This window comes from Xyrauchen texanus, chromosome 20 (assembly GCF_025860055.1).
Source record: "Xyrauchen texanus isolate HMW12.3.18 chromosome 20, RBS_HiC_50CHRs, whole genome shotgun sequence".
Lineage (NCBI taxonomy): Eukaryota > Metazoa > Chordata > Actinopteri > Cypriniformes > Catostomidae > Xyrauchen > Xyrauchen texanus.
The window spans coordinates 28,709,242-28,729,293 of record NC_068295.1 but is presented as its reverse complement, the minus strand read 5'-3'; the positions used below and the strand labels follow the sequence as shown (position 1 = coordinate 28,729,293).

The following is a 20,052-nucleotide window of genomic DNA, read 5'->3' as shown; positions in this document are numbered from 1 at the left end:
CTGAGTAATATTCAAGTTAAATAAATTGTGTAAACATTAAAGTGGAGAAGATAATTGTGATCTGATTCCATGTAATCTTTGGTCAGTAATAGTTGGATAGTGCAGCAGGGGAGTGAAAAGGAATAAGAGAAAAAAATGAATAATAAAATTAAGACGACAAATGAAAAAAAAATATATAGTGACTGTGTGAAATGATGGCCATTGCACATGGATGTGTGTTAATAAGAACTTTTCAGAGATCATTCTGGTTTAATTCACAACTTTTGAACCACTTTGACAGTGCATACATATGTTGTGAACAATACAATACAAATTCTTATAGATTTTTGCATCATACAGATTTTCAATAACATTTCTTTTGCACATTACTCGATTACCCTATTCTTTTTCAGTCTAAAATTTAAAAGGACAGTTCACCCAAAAATGAACATTCTCTCATCATTTACGAACCCTCACGACTTCCCAGATGTGCAGGACTTTCTTCTGCTGAACACAAACCAACAAAGATTTTTAGAAGAATATCTCAGCTCTGTAGGTCTATACAAAGCAAGTGCATGGTGACCAGACCTTTGAAGCTCCAAACAAAACAAAACAAAAAAAAAATCACAAAAAGGCCACATAATAGTAATTCATAAGATGCCAGTGGTTAAATCGACATATTCAGAAGTGATTTAATAGGTGTGGGTGAGAAACAGATAAATATTTATACTATAAATATCAACTTTCACATTCTGAGAGTAAGTGAAAGTGGAGATTTAAAGTAAAAGGGATTGAAATCCGTTTCTCACCCAGAGTGATTGCATCGCCTCTGAAGATATGGATTTAACCACTGGAGTTATATGGTGTGGCATGGGGGTCATGGTCATGTGTCTGTCTGTGGGAGAGGGAAAGTGGTAAGGCTCATCACCTGGGTTGTAATTACTCTAACACTTGTCTCTCATTATAGTGATGGTGGAGACCTGATAAGGCACACCAGAGTATCACTATAATGAGAGACAGGTGTTAGAGTAATTACAACCCAGGTGATGAGCCTTACCACTTTCCCTCTCCCACAGACAGACAGCTTTATGTGATTTTTTCGGATCTAGAAAGTTCTGGTCACCATTCACTTGCATTGTATGAACCTACAGAGTTGAAATATTCTTCTAAAAATCTTTATTTGTGTTCTGCAGAACAAAGTCATACACATCTGGGATGGCACGAGGGTGAGTAAATGATGAGAGAATTTCCATTTTTGAGTTTACTATTTCTTTAACTAGCATAACAGTACTAAGATAATGTAGACTTGTTTTCTTGGAGATAAAATGATATATATGATCAGAATACAAATAATTAGTATGCTTACAATTTCTATATGGGAGCATATTCAATGTCTGTTCAATTTTAAATAGTTCAAGTTTTTAATTACTTAATTCATGTAGTAATTAAATACTTTTTCAACATCTCACTGTTTTTAATCTGTGGTCAGTTTTACATGCACCATCCTTTAAAAATTAAATTTTAATAAATAAACAAAATACAAAGCAAAGTATCTTTATACCTTTCTACAACAGTCACACTTCGTCCCATCTAACACAATACAAATTCAAGTGTGTGGCTCCTCAAATATCTCTCAATGTGCACACACAGAAATAACATGCATCTTCCTGAGTCTAATCAACACTCCAAAATGGGTCAAATAAAGCTCAGAATAATTTATAGTGCAAATACACATCAGCATCATATTCTCTGCTCTGTTAAAACACAAACAAGGACTGTCATACGCTACAGTAATACTAATGATTGAATACAGTTTAAGGCCTAAAAGCCATCATCGAGTTTCAAATTTATACAGCCTTTACTGTGGTTAAATGTACTTTACCCAAAAATAAAAATTCTGTCAATTCGCTCACCCTTACTTTGTTCCAAACCCTTAAGACTGATCAACACATTCCAGTTTACAGGTGCTCAGCTGGAACTGTGTGTTTGTGCGAATGAGAACACTGCCATCGCACACATTCTCTCCATGTAAGGAGTGCAAGTTTATCCAGGGAATATCCTGACTGTATCCAGATTGGCCTCTTCTTGCACAAGATGGGATGAGCCATACCCCGATTATGTCCACACTAGCTGAAGTTCCCTCTATCTTTTCCAAACACACACATAAGCTAACAGCCACCTTACAAAGGCCCACAGCATAGACAACAGTTAATGTCCAATTCAAAGACTAGCAATACCACCAGCAGTAAAGACTGTTAAATATTTTATAGCTTTATTGTCTCTTAATTTCAATTTTTTAAGATTATTAAAGGGATGTTTGATTACTAAGGCCACAATATAAATATGATGCTGAAATCAACCCAAGAATATTGCTTATTAAAATACAAATCTGATGTATCAATTAGACCACTACTGCCTTCAAGTCATTACAAAAGCTTCTGCCCTGAATAAAGTTCAAGCACGTTAGGGATACACCATTATACTACCTTAAACCTCGGCTATGTGTAATAAAAGGTCCACATAAATGTGTATTTACATATTACATAAGTATAAATGAAGTTTAACCTCTGCATTAAATGTCCTTTGGTAATTAGATAAACACAAATATGATATCAAAGTCTTTTGAGCAACATTCAAGAATTTCATGAAAATGCAATGAGAATTGAAAACAAAAATGAAAATATAAAACAGAATAAAGCTGAGCGAGTAGTATAATTATGGTGATGGGTGATGTAATGTGCAGAGGAAATGACCTCAGTGCACAGGAAATGCCATCACTGCCAACTGAAGAACAATCAAGTCATTATTTTTTTAATCATTAATAATTTTTGTCTGTTTTTTAAGGGTCTTTCCAAAAACAAATCAACAAATGTTCCTCCAAAATTCATCTCTGAATTATTATTATTAGTCTAGTAATAAATAAATATTCCTCAATTCAGTCATTACACAAGTCTTCTTTGAACAATGCAAAATTTGTTCAAATTTTGTGTGTGCAAAAGAGTACACATAAGGGAACATCTGTCTTCTCCTCTTAGCAGTGTTGTTCTCTCTGAACAAACCAAAAAGAAAAACACTTTATATTGATTTTAATACAGGAGCGGGGGTCAGGCTTGGCTTCGGCCTTACTCTGAAACTGATTTACATATTAATGGTCTTGAATAGCATCAGTCTTCTCCATTCCCTACACAGTGCTCTCAGTTTTAGATCTAGTTTTGGAATTTAGCTGCCTGCTCCTTCTCAGACTTCTCCTTGGCTTTCTCCTTCTCCACCAACTTCTCTTCCTTCTGCAGCATGACCATGATCTCTGCAACCTGGCTGGTGGAGATATCAATGTCCTCCTTATCGATCAGCTCAACCACCTAACACAAAAGCACAAACACCAGATGAAAGTAAATGGCTATGTTTAGAATGGAATATTAGCATACTGCATACATCGTATACTGCCTAAAAATGTTTTTTAATAGTATATGAAACAGTATGTGGTATGTTTAATTCAGTGAGTGGCATCCAGTTAAATAATATACAGTAGTTTTGCATTTTATGTAATTTTGTGCAAAAAGCAATCTTCACTTTTGGCAGACGGATCAAATAATATTGTTAAAAATTATGAAAGTTTTTTTTTAATCACAATGGAAATAGAAAGTCAGTCAAGCACAATGCATTGTGGAACACTGTTGGCTACTAACAGCACGCTGATAAACATGACATCCACATATGCAGATTTTGGGACATTATTATGCATATTTATCTAATTAAATTGCAGCCTTTGCCTTTTATTAATCACTAGGACATGTTTATGTAATGACATTCTTACGTCAGTTGGTATTGTTTTTTTAATCGGAGTATTTTTAAAAGTACTGGACATCACAGTATTGGACCCGATTCAGATACAAGTATTGGTGGTGTCGGGACATCCCTAAATTTGAATGTGTGAAAGAAAACTATATTTAAGAATGGGGCAATCTTTCGTGCCCTCTTAACCACACCCCTGGGCCCCCCCCACACTTTAAGAGCCATTCCTGAAGAGTCTTTCATCTATGGAAAGGCACTCGCTATATAAAATAAATATTATTATTATTAAGGTTCCAGTATAGAGAGATATTGCAGATGTGTTTCTTTTCAATCAGCTCACCTTGATGACATCATCAATGTCTATCTTGCCATCCTTGTTTTCATCGAGTGCCTCTGCCATGCTGAGCAGCTTGTGTTCGGGAATGCTCTGGATCTGCCTCATGACTGCAATGAGCTCGTTGATGCTAATCAGATTCTCCCTGTAGGACAGCAACACACTGCATACAGGGAACGGTTACTTGATAACACAGAGGGTAAGATGGTGGAGGAGGAGAAGTGTTAATCAACCAAATTGCATGCCAAGACATGCACGGATGGGTTCCCAAAAAAGACTCCAGTTATTACTTAGTAATGTAGTAGAGTAACAAGCAAATTACTCGCTCTCTAATCTTCTGACAACATTTTACAAGCCTAATTTATGGTTTCACAGTAGTGAAACTTTACTCAAAATAAAAGGTGAACTCAGTGACTCTAGTTCATAAGCGGCACCATGTTGAGATCACGTGACCACTCGAATATTACTTGATTTATCTTGATAATCAACTATTTTAAGACGCTTTATTCACTTGCAGAATAAAGTAATCACGGCTATCTATGAATAGCAAATGTTTTCAATGGCATCGGTAACTGTTTTTGCATGCTGCTACATCTATGCACCTAGGTGTCAGTGCAACATATGGGTCAATGACATGACATGTATTTTTTGTGTCCAAATTCATTATTTTCCTAAAAAGAATTTGAATAGATACTTGTCATATATCAAATGGATCTACAATATCCCCTTTATAAGAAACCCTTTTCATTTTATTGAAATTCAATAGATTTTTTGAGTTTTGGTGTTTGAAAGACCAAAAATGTCAGGTGGTGCGACTGTCCGAACGTACAAGCAGAGAACAAAACTGAGATATAAATGTTCATTTTCACAATAAAATTCTTAATCAAATATTTCGGCATGATTTTATGTTAAATTCCTTATAAATGAGGGGAAATAGTGTATCGGACCTATTTCAAAACTATTCTATTACTTAAAAAACTTTTGTCCGAAAAATTGAATTCTACTAATGTCAAGTAGGGCGACCGACATAAAAATGCAATTTTATGCAATGTTCCTTTAAGAAAACCATGTGACGGCATTTGACATCACACAGAAGACTCCAGAGGACCCCTTTGATGCAGTAACAAGATTAGTCACCCACCCATAAATATTAGATAATTTGACATTTTTGAGTAATGATGAGGTTGATTCAACTTATCATGTCAGGTGGTATGACCCCTGGAAACTTTGAAAATGTGTTGTTATTATAAAAATGTGTATTTTATTAAAAAAAATGTATGTATAACCTTGAACACATGGTCAAACATTTGTATAGGTGTCCAAGTTAATGCCTGTTAGATTCTAATGGAGTTTGAAATGTCAGGTGGTGCTACCAATATGTCAGGTGTCGTGACCAGAGTAACAGTTAAACCAACTAAAAAAAGTCATGTTAATTCATGTTTTTGAATATATTAAATACATTTTAATAAATATATAAAGCTTTTAAGTTGTTTAAAGGTGCAATCTACATATGTGTATATATATATATATATATTTTTTTTATTATGGTATGTGTGACAATTTAAAGAGCACATTGTCCATCTTAAAGTCTTATTCTTCAAGAATATAGGACTGTATAATCAACATTGATACTAAAACAATTAGCATCTTTAAATTAATCTATTTTAATTTGTTTTTGTAGATGCAAAACATTGAGAATGAAAATATACTTATGCTTTCTCTATGAAGAACACTTTCTATTTTTTGTCTGTATATAGTTACAATAAGTGAAGGTAGTGAAATATAAAACTATGACATACTCTCTGCAGAAATGCAATGTACACCTGAGTTATAAATTCACAAAAACTGCAGAAAATACTGATATGGTCCTTTCAAACCCTTTATAAACAGCTTGAAACACATCAGAATCAGAATCAGAAAAAGCTTTATTGCCAAGTACGTTTTTTACGCATACAAGGAATTTGTTGTGGTGTTGTAGGTGCGTTCACACAGTCTCTAAATATATGAACAAGAATAAAAATATAAGCAATATAAATATAAATATGTCCACGCAGTATCAATTAAAAGTATGTATAAAATAAAAAGAGCAGAGTAGTGCAGTGGAATGTAGAGCCAGAGGTGGAGTGTGGAGAGTGTCAGGGTGGGTACTGGGCATTGTTGATAAGGCAAGTGGCGGATGGGAAGAAACGGTTCTTGTGGCGTGAGGTTTTTGTCCTGATGGACCTCAGCCTTCTGCCAGAGGGGAGTGATTCAAAGAGATTGTGGCCAGGGTGGGAGAGATCAGCTACAATCTTTCCAGCACGCTTCAGGGTCCTGGAGTCGTACAGGTCCTGGTGCGGCGGCAGATTGCAGCCAATCACCTTCTTTGCAGACCGGATGACATGCTGAAGTCTTCCCTTGTCCTTGGCAGTAGTAGCAGCGTACCAGATAGTGATGGAGGAAGTGAGGATGGACTCGATGATGGCTATGTAGAAGTGCACCATCATTGACTTTGGCAGGTTGAATTTCTTCAGCTGCCGCAGGAAGTACATCCTCTGTTGTGCTTTCTTGATGAGGGCGCTGATGTTCAGCTCCCACTTGAGGTCCTGGGAGATGATAGTTCCCAGGAAGCAGAAAGACTCCACAGTGTCAATTGTGGAGTTGCAGAGGGTGATGGGGACAGGTGCAGGTGAGGCTGAGTTCTTCCTGAAGTCCACAACCATCTCCACTATCTTTAGAGTGTTGAGCTCTAGGTTGTTTTGGTTGCACCAGGTCACCAGGTGGTCGACCTCCCACCTGTAGGCGGACTCGTCACCATCAGAGATGAGTCCGATGAGGGAGGTGTCGTCCGCAAACTTCAGAAGCTTGACGGACTGGTGACCGGAGGTGCAACTGTTAGTGTACAGGGAGAAGAGCAGAGGAGAAAGAATGCAGCCCTGAGGGGATCCAGTGCTAATGGACTGTGAGTCGGAGATGTGTTTCCCCAGCCTCACATGCTGCTTCCTGTCAGACAGGAAGTCTGTGATCCACCAGCAGGGAGAGCTTCTCCTGGAGCACAGCCGGGATGATGGTGTTAAAGGCAGACCTGAAATCATCAAACAGAATCCTGGCGTAGGTTCCTGCGGAGTCCAGGTGCCGGAGGATGTAGTGGAGGGCCAAGTTGACTGCATCGTCTACAGACCTGTTGGCTCTGTATGCAAACTGCAGGGGGTCAAGGAGGGGGTCGGTGATGACTTTGAGGTGAGAAAGCACAAGGTGCTCAAAGGACTTCATCACCACAGAGGTCAGGGTGACGGGTCTGAAGTCGTTATGTCCTGTGGTCCTTGACTTCTTGGGAACAGGGATGATAGTTGAAGACTTGAAGCAGGCTGGCACGTGACATGTCTCCAGTGAGGTGTTGAAAATGTCTGTGAACACTGGAGACAGCTGATCAGTGCAGTGCTTCAAGCTGGATGGGGAGACATTACCTACAACAGGGTTGTTGTAACCCAGCAAAAAATTATCACTACCCATAATATGTGTTAGACAATCAACCCATAGAGTTGGGTTGGTTGTACAACCCAACATGTTAGGTTAAAATAACCCACGGTTGGGTTTGTCCATATTTGACCCAGCCATGGGTTGCAAAACAACCCAAATTAGGTTATTTTCAACCCAACATTTTTTAGTGTATATGTATTATGTATTACCAAGTTTTGTTTTTTGTATTGACATTTTATAAAAGATGTTCGCGTTTTTTAAATGTGTTCCCGGAGATGTATTAAATTTCTAGATTTATAGAAGCGATGATCAAATGTTATCATAACATGCAGTATTGTTTTGCACTTTCTTGTTAATGAAATTTAATTATATAATTGAGATAGAGTATAAATTGGTCAGAGGATTAAAATAAAAAAAGCCAATTGAAACCTGAATAAAATTCAATGACATATCTTTCTTTTTATTTTGTGAATATCAATCATTATTGATCACAATGTCAGGTGGTGCGACCGGTCATGGTCAGGTGGTGCAACCAGCAAATTTACATTTAAATGTATCAATTCCCACTGCAATTGCAAAATTAAGTAAGAAATATAACTGAAAAACTTTACATAACGTATACAAATAATTTTTACAGTTAAAAACAAAACATAAAAAGTCCTTATGGAAAAATGGGTGTTTGAACACACAGAAAAGCAGCCGTTTATATGATTTGGAATAAAAGGGCAATAAATAAAGAAATAGAAAGGGAATTTACCATGTGATATGCATTTTAGACACTACAATGGTTCATATTTACAAGTCTCAGTAGTGCTAAGTACATTAAATGTATATTATTTTAAATTAATATATGGTCAACCACCTGACATTTTCTGGGTGGTAAAATCAGAAATCTTGTTTAATAATGAATTAATGCTGCCTAAAATGCTGTAAAACCAATATGAATCAACACCATACATTTTTTTAGACATAAAAATGCATTTTAAAACTGTTTTGCTTAAAATATTTTTTTTTTCATCTTGAAAATCTTATTTGTCATTGACCCATATACCACTACACAAATATAATTTAATGCACCTTTATGGGGCTGTTCACATGGATGTCTTTGAAAAAAACAGCAAGACGTGTTTTAACGGTCAGTGTCTCATGCAAAAACGTATCGGTTACCTAACGTAACCTCGGTTCTCTCTAGATGAGGGAACGAGTATTGCGTAAGCTAGCTTACGCTACGGAAAGATTCATCTTTTCTGAGATATTGAAGCCAAAAAATTATCCTTAATTTTTGTATCCATTGTCAACGCAGTGCGGCAGCTGCAGACCTTGAGCGGGCTATCTAGCGAGCTCATAGGTTGCTCTGCGGCAACTGCTGCAGCCTATAGACGAGCTTGGGCTGAACTCGCATCCAATGAGAGGCGTCCGCGCTCACTGCATCAAAGCCCGCCAAAATGGGCGTGACTAGAGTGCATATAAGCGTAGTTCGTAGGCTGGAACCCTGGTTTTCATTGACTGAAGCGAAAAGTCGCCGTGGCGCGAAAGCACGGCCGGCTACGCAATACTCGCTCCCTCATCTAGAGAGAACCGAGGTTACATTAGGTAACCGATACGTTCTCTTCACGAGAGGTTCTCTCGTATTATGTAAGCTAGCTTACGCTACGGGAACCCATTGTCAACGCCGTGCACGCCAAGCATCCACTGTATGAGCCCCAGGGAATTAAGGGGGACCCGGGAGCCCTTATGAGTGGGGAAATAATATTTGGCCGGCAAGAATGCGGGTCATTGATTGTGTAATACATAAGCACATAGTGGGAAGGGAACGACAGAGCGGCGGTGCCGGTCTGCGTGGAATGTGACCCATCAGTGCAGCTCACCAGGGGAGCTGTAGCGTATTAAACCGCTAGTAGTTTTGCCTGCAGAGCGGGCACTTCCATATTGTAAAATCTGACAAAGGTGGAGGGGGAAGTCCATCACGCTGCCACACATATATCGTGAATGGAAATCCCGCTGGACCATGCCCACGAGGATGCCATGCCTCTAGTGGAGTGAGCCCTAATGCCCAGCGGGCATGGCAGGTCTTTTGACGCGTATGCAGCAGCAATAGCGTCCACTATCCATCTAGATAGTGTGTGTTTCGAGGCGGCGAGACCTTTGGTGCGCCCTCTGAACGAAACAAAAAGCTGCTCAGAGCGTCTGAAAGCGGCGGAGCGCGCAGTATACAATCTCAGTGCTCTGACCGGGCAAAGGAGATTGGCGTCGCGTTCACTATCGGTGCTGGCAGCGCCGATAGGGAAATGACCTGTGCTCTGAAAGGAGTACCGATCACCTTGGGAACATAGCCGTGTCTAGGCTTTAAAATGACCTTGGAGTAACTTGGTCCAAACTCAAGACACGCAGCTGACAGACAGCGCGTGAAGGTCTCCCACACGCTTGACTGATGACAGGGCAGTCAGAAAACGGTTTTGAGTGAAAGGTATTTCAAATCCACGGATTGAAGTGGTTCGAAAGGGGGCTTTCATAGTTTCGAGAACTATAGAAAGATCCCAGATAGGAACCGATGGGGGCGCGGGGTTCATCCTTCTAGCTCCCCTGAGGAAGCGGATGACCAGCTCGTTTTTACCCCATGACTGACCGTGCAGGGGTTCAGCGAACGCCGCAACGGCCGCCGCATACACTTTGAGCGTGGATGGGGATCTGCCCTTATCCAGCAGCTCTTGTAGGAATACGAGCAGCGATGACACCCCACATGTCCGCGGGTCCAGGTCTCTGTCGGTGCATCATTTTGAGAACACAGACCATTTTGACGCATAGAGTCTTCTCGTGGAAGGGGCTCTAGCATGTATGATGGTGTTTATTACTCCTTCTGGCAGAGCGACGGGTAGTCGTTGATCACCCACGCATGCAGCGCCCAGCGCTCTGGGTGGGGATGCCAGATTGTGCCGCGAGCTTGAGAGAGGAGATCTGCTCTCACTGGGATGGGCCACAGCGCTGTCAGTGACAGCTGCATAAGCTCCGGGAACCATGTCTGATTCTCCCAACGCGGGCTATGAGGAGCACCGAGTGACACGCTTCCCTGATCCTCTGCATTACCTGTGGCAATAGCGAGACGGGAGGGAAGGCGTAAAGCAGTCGCCTGGGCCAGTCCTGGGCCAGCGCGTCCTCGCTCGAGAAAAATATTGGGCAGTGAGAGTTCTCTTTGGACGCAAAGAGGTCTATCTCTGCTCTGCCGAATAGGTGCCATAACGTCTGGACTGTTTGAGCGTGCAGGGACCATTCCCCTGGGGGAATATTGTCTCTGGACAGTCTGTCCGGGCCGCCGTTCAGGTGGCCTGGCACGCGCGTCACCCTCAGCGAGCGCAGGTGGCACTGGGACCAACTCAGTATGCGTTTCGGTCAGATGGAAGAGGTTCCTGGATCTGACACCGCCCTGACGGTTTAGGTAGGATACCACAGATCTGTTGTCCGAACGGACCAGGATGTGGTGACCCTGAATGACTGGGAGAAAGCGCACAGCACGTACTCGACCGCTATCATTTCCAGACAATTTATGTGAAGGAGCTTTTCCTGAACTGACCATAGGCCGAAAACCGGAGAGCCCTCGCGAGACCGCGCCCCAACCCGTGTTGGACGCCGTCTGTCGAGATGACTTTTCGGCGAGATACAGCTCCCATTGTCACTCCCGCTGATACCATTCGGCCACTGTCCAGGGCTGCAGAGCTGATATACAGGTCTGAGTCACCTTGATGGGCTGGTGGCCTGTGGCCCAAGCCCGGCGAGACGAGCGGGTGTTTAGCCAATGCTGAAGCGAGCGATGTGCAGTAAACCCAGCTGAAGTACTGCTGCGGCTGAGGCCATGTAACCTAGCACTCTCTGGAATTTCTTCAGAGGCGTGAGGCTGTTCATCTGAAAAGATGCGGCTAGTCGCTGAACACGCGCCGGCTGTGTAGATAAGCGAGCCGTCATTGCCACGGAGTCTAGTTCTATTCCAAGGAAGGAAATTGTCTGACTGGGCTGTAGTGAGCTCTTGGTCCAATTGACTGCAAGACCCAAACTGTTCAGATGGCTGAGGAGAACTGCTCTGTGAGACAGAAGCTCCATATGTGACTGTGCCATAATCAGCCAGTCGTCCAATTAGTTCAAAATTTGCAAACCCTGACTCCACAGGGGTGCGAGCGCCGCATCCATGCACTTCGTGAAAGTACGGGTGCTAAGGACAGGCCGAACGGGAGGACGGTGTATTGATAAACCTGGCCGTCGAGCTGAATCTCAAGAATGGCCTGTGACGGGATTTATCTGAATCTGAATGTATGCATCTTTCAGATCGAGAGAAATAAACCAGTCCCTCTGGCGCACATGCGTGAGGAGTTTCCTGATTGTAAGCATTTTGAACGGTCTTTTGCAAGCACCTTGTTCAAAACCCTGAGATCTAATATGGGTCTGAGGCCGCCGTCTTTCTTGGGAACAAGAAAATAACGGCTGTAAAGCCCCGACTCAGCTCAGAGAGGGTGGCACTTTCTCTATGGCCCTTTTGCACAGAAGGCTTGCTATTTCTGAACGAAGCATGCACGCTGCTTCCGTGTTCACAGTGGTTTCGAACCGCGCTCTGAAGCGAGGAGGGCGGCGATCGAACTGTAGCAAATAGCCCTGTTGTATTGTGCTTAACACCCACTTGGATATCCCTGGAATAGCTTCCCATGCTTTGAAGCGTAACGCTAGAGGGTGAATGGCCAATTCGCTCTGATTGCCGCACACAGAGCTGAACAAAATGTGTGAGTGCGTTTAGTGTGTTCATGCATGATTGCTCGCAGACAGCATGAACAGGCTGTTTTGTGAGTGACTTCCCGATTGGAATGAATGGGGAAAGAGTCACATCTGTTACGTGATGCGCAAGCATATTCATGGGCACGGGACTTACACACAGAGGAATGTTTGCTGGCCGTGTAACAGAGCGGGCAGAGAATGGGCGCACGCGTATTCGATGGGCGCATTTATTGACTCTAGCGCTCGAGCGGTTCGTAACCGCTTTATGTGAGCGTGCTCTGGTGGGGACACGAGACATGCAGTGCTTGTGTGCAGAAGTGAACACTGGATTGTGGGCACATTTTCTACACATAGGGCTGGTCGTGTGACAGAGCGGCCAGAGAATGGGCGCCTTCATTGACTCTGACGCTCGAGCGGTTACGTAACCGCTTTATGAGAGCGTGCTCTGATAGGGGCACGGGATGTGTTATGCTTGTGTGTAGGGGCGAACACTGAGTTGTGGGCACATTTTCTACACATAAGACATGTTTGCTCTTTACAAGATTTATTTGGGTCGCCGTGAAAACGGCGTTTGATAGCAGGCAAGCGGGCAGTGTCACCGGCTTGTTGGCTGCTAAATTCACCACTGTAGAAACCTGAATGAAGGGGACTGACAGGGGGCAAAGCTTTGACGGTGGTCCGGCCGTGGCGGGACTGAGCCGTCGTTTGTTCAACAAAGTTAGGAAGACTTCGGTTGCTCTGGTTTCAGCGTTACCTGAAATCGAGGCCCGCGGGGCGGCGGCGGTCTGCGGCGGCGGTCTGCGGCGGCTGTCTGAGCGCGATCGAGGGCGGCCGCCCTGTCGACGCTGAGAAGTCTGAGATTGTTGACCTGGGCGCTGTGAAGAGGCTCGTGCAGGAGGCTGATCACGTGAGCGGCCTGCAGAGGAGCTAGCGCGACGAGGCAGAAAAACATTCATGGCTTGTGTGGCTTTTTGGACCTCTGAAAACCGGTCAATGATACCACTCACCGCGGAGCCGAAGAGACCGGATGGAGAGAGCGGTGCGTTGAAGAACGTAGAGCGCTCTGCTTCTCCCATGTCGGCTAGCGTTAACCACAGATGTCTCTCGGTCACAGTCAACGCGGCCATGCACTTCCCTATAGCTTGGGCTGCAGCTTTGGTAGCGCGGAGGGCGAGGTCCGTAGCACTCCGTATGTCTGCAACCGCCTCTGGATGCCTACTTTCCTCATCCCACTCCTGCAGAAGGTCCGCTTGGAGGATCTGTAGGACGGTCTTAGAGTGCAGAGCAGATGCAGCTTGGCCGGCGGCGGAATAGGCGCGGCCAACAAAGGCGGAAGTTGTTCTGCAGGCCTTAGACGGGAGCACTGGTTTAGACCGCCATCTCGCGGAGGGCGGGCAAAAGGTGTGCTGCTACCGCATCCTCGACCGGAGGGATGGAAGCGTAGCCCTTCTCAGCGGCGCCATCCACCGACGCAAGAGAGGTGGAGACGTGGAATCGGACCCTGGCCGAGAAAGGCGCGTTCCATAATTTGGAAAGCTCGGCGTGGAGTTCCGGCAGGAAGGGAGCGGCCGGGTAGCGGGTGCTGCTGCGGCGGCTCTGTGAAAGCAGCCGTCAAGTCTGTTGGGTGCCTGCTCAAGGGCGGTGACCACTCGAGCCCGAGGCGGTCGACAGCCTGTGTGAGGAGGCGTGTTAGTTCCCTCCGACTCGGGCGCGGGTCCTGCTGGATTCCTGGGCCGAGGAGGAGGCGTGTGAGCCTGACCACTCCTCGCTGTCCGAAGCCATGATGGAACAGCCCTTATCCTACGCTTTTTGTCCGAGATGGCAGCAGAGCAGCCGCTCGGCGGCAACTGCGCGGCCCCGGTGGGCGGGGAGGGTGAAGGCGATGCTCGAGGGATGGGCTCCGGCGAGGCAATCGCTTCTACCATTGTTTCCGGCAGCCTTTGAGAGCGGCGCTTTTACTCGCGCGGCTGAATGGAAGGCGCGGCGGCTTCGGTCCTGAGCGCTGAGTCGAGCCCGCAGGGTCGACATCGGCAGCTCCTTGCAGAGATCGCATCCGCCTCGGCGAGCGAGCTCTGCATGCCCCAGTCCCAGGCAGAGAGCGCAGATGATGTGGCGGTCTCCGGTGCTGAGAGGAGCGCGGCATGAGGCGCAAGTGGAGCGAAGCATCTTAAAAAAGACGCTCGTACTCTTTTGTGAAGTTCTTAAGACCTAGCTTGCTTTTAAAAAGGATACGTCGCCGGCTTCTTCGAGCGCTGTCCACGCTTGCTTGATGCCCCTCGAACGGCGACGCGGCTTCCAGTTCAGTGATGCAAAGAGCTTCGCTGAAGAGATGAAAATCAGGGTTCCAGCCTACGAACTACGCTTATATGCACTCTAGTCACGCCCATTTTGGCGGGCTTTGATGCAGTGAGCGCGCGGACGCCTCTCATTGGATCGCGAGTTCAGCCCAAGCTCGTCTATAGGCTGCAGCAGTTGCCGCAGAGCAACCTACGAGCTCGCTAGATAGCCCGCTCAAGGTCTGCAGCTGCCGCACTGCGTTGACAATGGATACAAAAATTAAGGATAATTTTTGGCTTCAATATCTCAGAAAAGATGAATCTTTCCGTAGCGTAAGCTAGCTTACGCAATACGAGAGAACCTCTCGTAAGAGAACATCAAGTTTTTAAAATGCGGTGTCATGTTAAAAGAACACATCTTGAGACACCTGCATTCTGTTCTAATCGTTTCACTGCGTCTAGCTTTTTTTAACCACAAGAACGCCTTAAAAAGCCCCTTAATCAAGTAATCATGTCATCACTAAGAACACTGAACAAGAGCATACAAGAGAAGCAGAACTTATGCCACAATGTTACACAAACTACTGATTAATTTCACAATGGCCAGCATTACTTATGTAATGGTGCCAAAAAAACAAAATGACAAGCATGTTGTTGATGGATAAAAAAAAATTATAAAAACAAATCAATACAAATCAAATCGGATTGTCCACATCTTAACAGTTTTTTGTCCAGTTAATGATTTTCGTGAAGAAATAAAAAAAAAACAAAAGCAAGAGGTCTCTCCTGTCCTTACCTTGGCAAGTCACTATGTTTCTCAAAGAACAATCTAAAAAAACAACAACAGAAATATAGGTTTAATTTGACTAGGAACCTTCTCTTTTTGTTTGCGTCTACACCTTTGTGAGGCTATTCTTACACCACCATTTTAATGTGTAGATTTCCCACCATGTTTACTTCACTCCAGATGGAATTACATTAACACCAACACACAGATGAAAAGACAAACATCACCATTCAACCCAATTCCATAGGAACAGTCTCTTACCCGATTGGGGGTGTGGTTCCGCTGTCCATCTGTCCATCTAGCACTACCTTGTCCTTCTCCAGCTCACTGATGATCTTATCAATCCTACCAATCATACGGTTGACCCGCTTTGACAGGCGTTTACTTGCTTTAGACTCCTCCACCACTTTCTCCTCTCCGGTTTTAGACAGCTCTCGCTTAATCTCTTCCAGGTCCTGTGCAGAGAGACAGGCACACTACTTAAACAAGTGGATCTGATATTCTTGCATGTTTAAATGCTGTATACAGATCAGAATTACAAAACAAAATGTATGTAGTCTTATATCACATGCACATTAACATTAACTAAAAACCGTGTACTACAAAAAATATTTTGTATGCTGATGAAACTGAGGGAGAATGTGTGCCTATATTTAGTAATTATATGCCCAAACCATAGTAAAAATATATAATACAAGCCCAAACAAACTCCATATAAGGGCTTTCCGCACAACCCCTTAAATGCATCATATCACTCTAAAAATTGGCGCTCTGCACTGGTTTAGCATGAGATTTACTAAAATCTCATGCTAAATTATGCAGATCAGGAAACAGCCCAAAGTTCTGATCGCTATATAGCAGAGGATGCAGCAGACTACCGCAATCTGGTACACTCTGCTGGGACTGTGCAGCATCACTCCACTACTCTGATCCAGACCCCTGAAAGTATTCACAGCGCTTAACTTTTTCCAAATTTATTATGTTATGTTCCAAAATTGATTAAATTAATTATTTTCCTAAAAATTCTACAAACAATTCCACATAATGACAGCTTGAAAGAAGTTTGTTTGAAATCTTAGCAAATTTATTAAAAATAAAAAACAAAAACATGTACATAAGTATTCACAGCCTTTGCTCAATACTTTGTTGAATCACCTTTGGCACCAATTACAGTCTCAAGTCTTTTTGTGTATGATGCTACAAGCTTAGCACACCTATTTTTGGGCAGTTTCTCCCATTCTTCTTTGCAGGACCTTTCAAGCTCCATCAGGTTGGATGGGGAGTGTCGGTGCACAGCCATTTTCAGATCTCTCCTTCTGTTCAATCGGGTTCAAGTCTGGGCTCTGGCTGGGCCACTCAAGGACATTCACAGAGTTGTCCCGTAGCCACTCCTTTGTTATCTTGGCTGTGTGCTAAGGTTCGTTGTCCTGTTGGAAGATGAACCTTTGCCCCAGTCTGAGGTCCAGAGTGCTCTGGAGCAGGTTTTCATCAAGGATGTCTCTGTACATTGTTGGATTCATCTTTCCCTCGATCCTGACTAGTTTCCCAGTTCCTGCCGCTGAAAAACATCCACACAGCATGATACTGCCACCACCATGCTTCACTGTAGGGATGGTATTGGCCAGGTGATGAGGTTTCCTCCAGACATGATGCTTGCCATTCAGGCCAAAGAGTTCAATCTGTTTCATCAGACCAGAGAATTTTGTTTCTCATGGTCTGAGAGTCCTTCAGGTGCCTTTTGGCAAATTCCAGGCGGATGTCATGTGCCATGTGCCTTTTTAGTGGCTTCCGTCTGGCCACTCTACCATACAGGCCTGATTGGTGCAGTGCTGCAGAGATGGTTGTTCTTCTGGAAGTTTCTCCTCTCTCCACAGAGAAATGCTGGAGCTCTGTCAGAGTGACCATCGGGTTCTTGTTCACCTCCCTGACTAAGGCCCTTCTCCCCGATCGCTCAGTTTGGCTGGGCGGCCAGCTCTAGGAAGAGTCCTGGTGGTTCCAAACTTCTTCCATTTATGGATGATGGAGACCACTGTGCTCTTTGGGACCTTCAATGCTGCAGAAATGTTTCTGTACCCTTCCCCAGATCTGTGCCTCAATACAATCCTGTCTCGGAGGTCTACAGACAATTCCTTGGACTTCATGGCTTGGTTTGTGCTCTGACATGCACTGTTAACTGTGGGACCTTATATAGACAGGTGTGTGCCTTTCCAAATCATGTCCAATCAACTGCATTTACCACAGGTGGATTCCAATCAAGTTGTAGAAACATCAAGGATGATCAGTGGAAACAGGATGCACCTGAGCTCAATTTTGAGTGTCATGGGAAAGGATGTGAATACTTTACATGTGAGTACATGTGATTTTCTTTTTTTTTTTAATACATTTGCATAGATTTCCAACAAACTTCTTTCAAGCTGTCATTATGTGGAATTGTTTGTAGAATTTGTAGTAAAATAATGAATTTCATCCATTTTGGAATGAGGCTGTAACATAACAAAATGAGGAAAAATTAAGCACTGTGAATATTTTCCAGATGCACTGAATGCCAGATTATAACGATCTTCACAATCATTTAATGAATTACTGTTGTCATGTTCGATAGAAAATGCACCATAACAAATCTTTCCTTGGGCAGTAATAACGCGCTGGGTAAACAGCAAGGAGTTTTGTGAATAAAGCACAATCAATAATAATTCATTTACATAGAAAGGAGACGTGTTTTCACTTAAAGAGTTAAATGCGGCCGAATAAACTATAATGCAGGTGGTTAGTAATACTATGGGCAAATGATGCGCAACTGTTTAGTGAATTTCCATTATTTTGGTTATTCTGAAATAAAGACATATTGTAGAGTCTCTTACTTTCAATTTTGAATTATAATAATAACAACAACAACTATTATGTGGCGAGCAGGGCGGGGCTGAGCGGCGTCTGGGCAGAGCAGGCCGGGAAGATAAGTGGTGAATGAGGTCCACATGTGTGCCACACCGGTCTTGCATTCCAGTGAGGGTTGGCAGGAGTATTTAAGGAAAGGAGACAGCGGCAGATGAGAGAGAGATGCACAAACCTGTTTGGGTGTGTCTTTTTTAAGTTCAGACGTAGCTGGCTGAAAAGCAGTGCATGATTTTGTTTTGTTACACACTGAAATGGGTTTATTAAATATCTATGTGTTGGTCAAGCCAGTCCCAGCTTCCTCCTTTGCCATCTTTGAATTGCTACACTGATGCCGAAACCCAGGAGGGAGGAGGGATGCACGTGGAGTCCTTGCTGCTGCCATCCACAAGGGGAGCAGCCGCGGCTGTCTGCCTGGGGACGGAGGGGTCGCTGCCAACCACCAATAGCCGGAGGAAATATGGCTGTCAGCCGAGAAGGGGAGGAGAGGTTCTGTCCGCCAGGGGCTGGTAGATTCGCTGCCGTCCACCGGGGGAAGAGCGAGCTGGTGTCCGCCAGAGGGCGGAGGAGCGGTTGAGGACCGGGTGAGCCGGAGAGCAAGTTCTTCTCTCTCTCTTTTCTCTGTGTGTCTCCGCTCACCCTTTCCCTCTCCCCATACCTCCCCTCGTCTCTTTCCCCAGGTTCACAGGTGGGGTGGACCACCAGCTGACAGAACAGCCGGAAGGGAAGCATCTCACCACCCAGAGATTGGGGTGGGGGGTTAGCCAGACCGGCAGCACCCCCGCCAGAATCATGCAGGGGAGGAGTGTAACAAGGAGGAGGGCGTGGCCGGGCCGTGATGGAACACGGCCGGCACTGAATCAGCGGGACAGCGAGATAAGGGGTGGCCGGAGACGCCGGTTCGAGAGAAAGAGACACACGCGGTCACACTGCATATGTGTCTAAGTTAATTTATGCAATAAAGATTTATGTTGATTGTTCAGCCGGTTCCCGCTTCCTCCTGCCCAACCTTTACCTGCTACAAATTGTCTTAACACATTCCATGTTACTAAGGCCACCAGGATTCTGTGATTTTTGCATTTGCGTGGTTTGAGTAGGTTTTTAATTCTATTCTAAATTTAAAAAAGCATGTACAAAATTGATAATTGCATAAAAAAAGATGATGAACATGATTTTTGCATGAAAATATTCACACACAGGTTTTACAAACAAATGAGTGTACACACAGTTAGTGAATGAGAACTACTGTCCCTCTATCCACATTCACACACCTCGCTATACTCCTGCACATCATCCTTCAGCTCCTCCAGTTCCTCCTTCTCTTTGGTGAGCAGTTTCTTCTGCTCTTTCAGTTTTGTGCAGGCATCATTCAGCATGTCAATCTCCTCCTTAGTGATCTCCTCCCCCTGAAAGTTCAAACACACACATTAACTCCATTAACAGATTCACACTTTAACATACATCCTGAGCAGTGTTGGGGAAATTGTAGCTTGCCAGTTTTTTTTAGCTATTCATATTGTGAACTAAAGTTAAGCTACCCAACTATCTACACAACAAATTACTAACAAAAAGCATCAAATTACATTGTAGCTATATAAAGGGATGATATTTTTACATTTTATATATTTAATAAATTACAAAATATTTTTTAACAATTTAATACATTTATATTTTATCTCAATTAGTGTAACAGCATCAAACCTGAACAATACATTAATAAATAAATAAATAAATAAAGTAATAAAGTAATAGAGCAGTATTTATTTTGCTATATATAA

The 20,052-nt window shown here is 43.7% G+C and overlaps 1 protein-coding gene across 6 annotated transcripts in view; it reads right to left on the bottom strand.

Moving 5' to 3' along the window:
* Window positions 1-1,147: 1,147 nt before the first annotated feature.
* letm1 (leucine zipper-EF-hand containing transmembrane protein 1) overlaps window positions 1,148-20,052 on the bottom strand; it is a 43,432-nt gene continuing 24,527 nt past the window's right edge. For 2 of the 6 annotated variants that reach the window (XM_052151442.1, XM_052151443.1), the window contains exons 11-15: window positions 19,546-19,680; window positions 15,644-15,837; window positions 15,392-15,424; window positions 4,112-4,268; window positions 1,148-3,338 (exon numbers count right to left, since the gene is read on the bottom strand). In XM_052151442.1, coding sequence (XP_052007402.1) covers window positions 3,186-3,338; window positions 4,112-4,268; window positions 15,392-15,424; window positions 15,644-15,837; window positions 19,546-19,680 — 672 coding nt within the window. In that variant the 3' untranslated portion in view covers window positions 1,148-3,185. The remainder of the gene's footprint in view (window positions 3,339-4,111; window positions 4,269-15,391; window positions 15,425-15,643; window positions 15,838-19,545; window positions 19,681-20,052) is intronic. The other 4 variants (XM_052151446.1, XM_052151447.1, XM_052151444.1 and 1 more) reach the window with 3 other exon arrangements.